The 7,168-nt window shown below is 41.5% G+C and overlaps 2 protein-coding genes across 2 annotated transcripts in view; one reads left to right on the forward strand and one right to left on the reverse strand.

The window, feature by feature from the left end:
- The window catches only part of LOC6586584 (fringe glycosyltransferase), a 31,603-nt gene extending 25,767 nt beyond the window's left edge, over positions 1–5,836 (forward strand). Inside the window, exons 5-7 of the mRNA XM_002012159.4 lie at positions 2,824–2,962; positions 4,601–4,775; positions 4,871–5,836. Of these exons, the coding sequence (XP_002012195.1) occupies positions 2,824–2,962; positions 4,601–4,775; positions 4,871–5,106 (550 nt within the window). The 3' untranslated portion in view covers positions 5,107–5,836. The remainder of the gene's footprint in view (positions 1–2,823; positions 2,963–4,600; positions 4,776–4,870) is intronic.
- Positions 873–2,809, reverse strand: LOC6586585. The gene has a single exon (XM_002012160.4). It carries the CDS (start codon positions 2,670–2,672, stop codon positions 1,551–1,553), a length of 1,122 nt encoding a protein of 373 aa, XP_002012196.1. The 5' UTR covers positions 2,673–2,809; the 3' UTR covers positions 873–1,550.
- Positions 5,837–7,168: the final 1,332 nt, after the last annotated feature.

Raw genomic sequence — 7,168 nt, forward strand, 5'->3', positions numbered from 1 at the left:
AAAATTATATTAAATTACCCAACAGACGCCAACAAACGCTTCGATTTTATTGAATAGTTATGAACTGCACACCATAAGGCAGAGAGAGAGAGAGAGAGATAGAGAGTGTGAGAGTGAATGAGTGCTAGAAGTTGCTGTTGCGCCTGTGGCTAGGCGTTTGCCTAAAGATATTGCTGCAGATTTTATAGATACTTTTAGGCGGATTAATTCAGCTCAATGCTGGCTGTTTGAATAGGCCAAAAGCCCGAAGACAGCTTAAAGATGTGCAACAAAGGCGAAGGAAACCTAAGCTGAAGTTAACAGCTCTTAAGTTATAGTTCTTATAGTTGAGCTCCATGTAGAAGTAGTTATTAGATATATAAGTATTCCAAGGGAATATTCATTAGGGCTGAACAAATCATTGCTGAATGGAGCAGTTACATCTTAAGTTTTAGTTACAAATCTTGTAGGTTTTTCTTCTTGGTATACAGTTGCCTAAGATTCCCAAAGAAAATTTACAGAATAGAAATCGAATTAGTGTGGATCTGGGATATTCTCTAAATATTTCAAGATCTAGTTTCAAGAACTAGTTGCTTTAAGACCCTTAGAGATGTTTTCAAAGAGTTATTCCTATGGTATGTGTAGATCACTCTATTAATATTACGAAGATTTTTCAGCAATCGATCATACTTTGTTCTGATTATATTTTTGGCAAATAAAAAATTTGTATTACCTATACATTCTGTAATAAGAACCTATATGGCATGTTTAACTTAGAGACGTCTCGAAATTCAGCACTTCCTAGAGTATTTGTATTAAAGAGACTTTTCTTCAACATCTTATTCAATATCCAATTCAATTATGCAAACGCATTCAGAACTATAAAGAACGAGTAAATGCTACTATTTTTATTGTCTTAAGCTTCCGCCTAGTTCCATAATCTAAGTCCATCTCCATATCACATCGGCTATTTTATAGCTTAACAGCTAACTGCTACACAACCCTCTTTTTGTCAGTTTATAATTAACTCTAGTTAATTTATTTGAAATCACTTGTGTGGATAGGAGTAAGAGCCCGTTATAAAAGTTGAGTTATTAAAGGAAATTTGAATGCTCTTAACCGATTTCTCCATTAGGCTGGCAAACTTTATGATCAAGCTGAATTACCTCGTTCTTCTTCTCTTTCTCTCTCTCTCTCTCTCGCACCATCTTTGTTTGTCTCTGCCTCAGTCTCCGAGTGTGAGAGTGAGTGTGTGTGCGGTAGAGAACCAGTTCGATAGCCTCGGCTGCATTTTAATGGCATCATTAGCTGAACTGCGCGGGCTACCGGATATGGTTGATCGTTTGTCACTCCAGCTAATCCCCCTTTCGCGGCGAATGCAGCTGCAGCAGCAGCGCCCGGAGTTGAGCGAGTCCGAAAGAACTGGACTACCGGTAATTACCATTTAAATTAGTGCACTTTTTTACGCAACTGAGGAGAGTACGAGTAGTTGAAGAAAACTGGCTGTCAGCTCTACTAAACGGCAACGATTTTGAATGAACTTGAAACAGTTATAGGCGGAACTCGTGGGGCTAGACAGAATAGGTGGAATTGCGTACGCCATAGATGGTATCATTGGCCTCTGGCAATTTGCATACTTTCCCTGTGCTGGGACGGTTCAGTCGCTGGGCAATCAGATTCAGATCCAGGTTCTGGACACGCACCATCAACGTGGGCTCCTTGTCATGGCTGCGCGGCACAAAGTTCTTTTGGCAGTTCAACGGCATAATGGGGCATTTGCCGTGGTGTGTGGCATCCGGCAAGGGACCGATGTTAAAGGGTCCGACATCGACACCAATGTTCTTGCTGCCGCAGGAGATGCACGTAATGCCCGTATTAATGAATCCAGCAGCGCGCGGACACGTGTCCTTGTCCTCGATCTTGCTCAAACGCTGATCGATATTGTCGAAGCGATCACGTATGTATTTCTTGAGCGCCGGCATGTGGACCTTGTCCAACTTGCTGTCGAGCATATCCTGCAGCTCCTCCATGGTGCCAATGAAGGTCAGATTGTACTCCTTGACCAGTCCACGCAAGTTCTCAATCTCGATGACGCACTGCTTGACCAGCTCGAGTCGATCGAACAGTTTCTGCGTCTTGTTCAGAAATGCCGTCAGTGATATATAGAATTGATTTAGATCCGCCTGCAGTTTCTCTATCATTTCGAGTATGGGCGCGGCAATGCGTCGCAGCAGTTTCTTCATGAAGTCCATGTTCTGCAGCAAGCTACAGGCGATCTTGTTATCCTCATCGCAAACGGTGCAGAGGTCCTCACAGGGCGACGAGTACTGTTCCCACAACTCCTTCTGGTACTTCTTCGAGTTCACCTTGTTGACGGTGCGTATTTGCTGAAAGTGCGACTCGAGCTTCGATTCGACTTGGGCCAGACGCTTCTCCATGGCCACCATCTTGTCCAGTTCTGTGGAAATCGGCTCAATGCTGGCCAAATCGAATGGCAGTGGGGACACCTTCGAGCGCTCCAGCAAACGTTCCATGCACTTGCCCTCGAAGCCCCCAATTGTCACCAGATCATGATTGCAATTCAACTTCTTCATCATCGTATCCAACAGACTGTGCAGCACGGCGACATTCACATGATTCATCTCTGGCACGCCCAGCGCAATGCGCGCCAATTGCTCCAGCGTCAACTGCATCTCGAATCACTTGGGCAACAACAAACGTGAAAATAAAATGAACAATTTGAAAATGCAAATAGTCTAGCTAGATATATGTATATCTGTAAATATTATAAACTCTCTACTCTCTGTTCAACCTGTGTATTTAACTAACTTGTAATGTTTCCAGATGGTTCTGTCACTTCGACGATGACAACTATGTCAATGTGCCCCGTTTGGTGAAACTGCTGGACGAGTACAGCCCAACGGTGGACTGGTATCTGGGCAAGCCGAGCATATCCTCGCCGCTGGAAATACATCTCGATAACGTAAGTGCAAATCTATGTTCGTTTTCATTACAGCCTTTGTATACTCTGCATGCGAGGCAAATGCATGAAAGAGGGACTTTTCGGTATCTTTAATGTCGTTTTTGGAAAAATTCTTTAAATGTATAAATGTTGTATTAGCTAGTCATTAGATTAGTAGAGCTATAGAGCTGAGTTTATCTTTTCTCATGATAACTTTGTTTATTAATATGATCTATAAATATTTATCGATAAATATCGAGCGAAAAATGTTTGTTTTGAGTCATAACTCATAGATCGAGCAATAACATTTTATATATAAACATTCATATTTTGCCCCAGCATATGATTGTTCCACTTTATGGATAAAATTCATAAATAATGATAGCAAAACATATTTTTGGTCTACAAACGACTTCAAATATCATCCTATAGTGCCATAAACTTCTAAGCTATAAGATTTGATTGGTATTTGTATAAGCTAGAGCTATAAATATCATAGCACAGCAAAACTAAGAGGCGCATATACTCGTTCACCTGGCTGCCTACTGCTTTGCTATTATTTTGCATTTTTTTTGCATTCAGCTTCTTTTTTTCTTCTCTTTGCATATTTTCCAATACCAATAATTACATGACGCTGTGTTTACGGCCATGTCCATAGCTCTGGGTATATGGCAGCGGCGATCGCCTTTCTCCGGGCTGCATTATTTATGCGCCTGGCTGTGGCCATTTGTCTATGCCGCCATTTGGCTTCCAGCTGCCAGCGCAGGCTATCATTAATAACCGATATGATCTGGCTCAGACAAGCGCAAGCGCAAGCGCTGGCTGCTTTGGCTAGCTGCTTGCTCTGGCTGACTGGCTGACTCTCTCGATCTGTGTTCCCATTTCGATCCATTTGAAATATATGTAGCCGGCTGATCCCGTAATGAATGCTGTTGCATGCAACAAACAGTGTTTTTTTTTCTCTCACTCTCTCTCTGACTTCTTATTGTAGGCTGGGCCGCATGCCACGACGAATCGTTGAATCGACGAATCGAGCCTGATCCCTGCCACAAACTAATTGAAAGCCCACAAAAAAAATACTGAAAACTTAACGCTTCATTAGGTCAGGAGGAGCTGCTGCTGCTGCTGCTGTCAAAAATCTTCGTATATTCGTTTTAGTTTCGGTTTTGGTTCGGGCTTTTGGGTTTTGGCTTTTGGGCTGCGTATTAAGTTTCCTTAACGCACATGTCCCATTTACATGGTCAATTAATCAAGTGGGGATTTCTTTATGCTTGCTTTTTTTGGTCAGTTTCTTAATTTTTAAAAACAACAATTTGGCAAAAATGTGAGTTAAGGGCATATGAACGACTGCGTTATACGCTGTAAAGTTAAAAGCTAAACTTAGCTAATGCAGCTATTGGCTTGGTATGGGTTCTTAGCTCTGTGACTCTAAAACTGTGGGAAAGCAGCCATCAAACGGTGTCTAGAAAATGCTATCAACAGTCACTCCATAGTCTATTTTCTACCTCTACTCTCTCACTAGCCTGATATACCCGCTTTTCACTTCACCAACAATACACGTCAAATATGTTATTATTATTTATGTTTATCCTTTGCTGAGGTCATTTATTTGGTTCTTCCGTTAACTTTTGCCTTCTTCGACCTCTTCTCATCTTGCAGAAGAACACGACGACCAACAAGAAGATCACCTTTTGGTTTGCCACAGGCGGCGCTGGCTTCTGCCTGAGTCGAGCCCTGACTCTGAAGATGCTGCCCATAGCAGGTGGCGGCAAATTCATTAGCATCGGCGACAAGATACGCTTTCCAGACGACGTCACAATGGGCTTCATCATAGGTGAGTGAAGTTGCTGCAAAGCCTTCAATGACCATCCCTGAGGCGTAATATTAACTCTTTTCCATCTTTCGTCTCTCTCCCTTTCTCTCTTGCAGAGCATTTGCTGAAGGTGCCGTTGACTGTTGTCGATAATTTCCACTCGCATTTGGAGCCCATGGAGCTTATACGCTCCGATACATTCCAGGATCAGGTGTCCTTCAGCTATGCCCACATGAAGAATCAATGGAATGTGATCAAAGTGGATGGCTTCGACCTGAAGACGGACCCAAAGCGTTTCTATTCACTGCACTGTCAACTCTTTCCCTACTTCAGCTTCTGCCCGCCCAGATAAAACGTAGATCGATAAATGTATCGGGTGTCTCCCATTGGCTGTTGCCGACGTTGCGATCGGTTCTGAACCCAAAGTTGTTTGGCAAACGTCGAAAAAAGATTAGGAGAAAGCAGAAAAACAAAATCTCATCACTGTGATTTAATATTTAAGTAAGCGAATATGAATGATACATCGATAACAATCGATAACAGCTAAAATGATAAACAGATGGTTCTTTGTACATATATATAAATATCGAATTCAACTCGAAAGTTGTGCTTCCTAGAGATTCATAAGTTAATCAAGAACTTGCCTTCCAAAAAAAGCATATAAATATATACATAAATATATCGATAAATAGATTATTCAAGTTTTTAACTATTATCTCTTAAGCTCTGCAATTACAGCAATTCAACACTTTCCAAGTGCTTCCTTTATATTGTAGCGTTACGTACACTCTTCCATTGAAGCTAATAGCTTAGTTCAATTAATGGTCTAGTCTATGTTTAAGTTGAGTTTAGAGTTTAGTGCGCAGATATGGACATATCATATTCATAACATCAATTAAGGGTTCTCTGAACTCTTAAAGACAGTCTCCAGAATATGCCTTATCTGCGATGTGCGTGTATATAGATATATATAAAAACAAATGTATTTGTAATCTGTAGTCTAATCTCTAAGAAATGTTTAAACTATTTTTGTTAATTTTTAGTTTGCCTAAATAAAATCTGATCAAATAACATAAAAAGAATCAAATCTGAGCCTTATTTTAATGTTAATTAACACTATAGTTACATAGCTGATATTATATCAAGTGCGATTACAGCTGGAACTCTCTCTATCTCTCTCTCCCCTTCTCTACCTTTATATAAAATACTCTACTTATCTATTCTGGTAAATTAATTTCAAAATTAAGTATATTTTGTCCACTGTAATACCCCTGTTAACTTTAACATTAGACACCTTTCGCTGCGCTTCTCACTGTTAGACTACTGGTAACGTGTTACAGTGCGATTCACAGTTATATTCACGTAACTTTTTGGCTTATCGTGTTTGCCTGTTGCCCACTGCAGTTCCTGTTGTTGCTGTTGCGGCAGCTTATCAACTGATTGTCACTTAACATTCTGTGTACTTGTTTGGCTGCTGTTGCATTTTGCATTTCGCAGCAAAAAAAATACAAAATGAAGAAAAGCCAAACAAAATTCGTTGTTAATTAACGCTAAAAGCCATGTTAAGGCCCGCTAAAGCGTTAACTTTTAACGATATGGATCAGAGAGTTTCCATGGGGCAGGCCATTGCCAGCCAGCCAGCCAGACAACCAGACAGACAGTCGGACAGACAGACAGACAGACATTGACATGTCCACGTCCATGTCCTGTGCAGTCAAAGTCGCACAGGAAGGCGCACACTGACTGTGAGACAGACAGCGACTCTCCGAGGAGAGGGTGCCTGATGCTATGCAGCACTGGGGCACGACGTTGCTGCCGTTGCCGTTGCCAATGACATGTTGTTGAATTTTTATAAAAGACTCACTCGACTATAGTTCGCCTGCCTTCATCTCTTGCTCTGATATGTTAAACAGTTCTGGGCAATTATTTTTTCTCTTTTTTTTGTTGTTGTTGCTGTTGTTGTGTTGGCTGTGATTTTTAGTCGCTTATATGCAGATAATCAGTTTTTAGTCCATGTCGAGGCGCGCTTTAATCAATGAAGGCTACCTGGTCCTGGGCTTAGCCCGAACCCAGCCTAGCCTGGCCTGGCCTGGCCTGGCCTGGCTTAGCCAGCCAACTTGGCCAGCAATTTTTGTGTCTTGTTCGTTTTAATTGCAAGTGAAATCCTTATCAAGAGTCTTGTCCTGCAGGCCATCTCTGTGCAAGCTGTCTGAGTGGCTGGCTGGCTGGCTGTCTCTCTGCCTGTCTGTCTGTCTGCTCACGTCACAGCATCGATAATGAATTAATTATCATATATTAAAAGTTAGCTCTCCCTCACTCCATGTCCGTCTGTCTCGCTTTGTATCTAGATAATCTCTTTGGCCCTGGCACGCCTTTGCATATTTTATGTATATTTTTACAGAATTTAATGAACT

The sequence above is a fragment of the Drosophila mojavensis genome, unplaced genomic scaffold (genome assembly GCF_018153725.1).
Source record: "Drosophila mojavensis isolate 15081-1352.22 unplaced genomic scaffold, ASM1815372v1 contig_74, whole genome shotgun sequence".
Lineage (NCBI taxonomy): Eukaryota > Metazoa > Arthropoda > Insecta > Diptera > Drosophilidae > Drosophila > Drosophila mojavensis.

What these genes read in the sequence shown, in the direction of transcription:
- LOC6586585 (XM_002012160.4), bottom strand. Translation starts at nt 2,672, where the DNA reads ATGCAGTTGACGCTGGAGCAATTGGCGCGCATTGCGCTGGGCGTGCCA.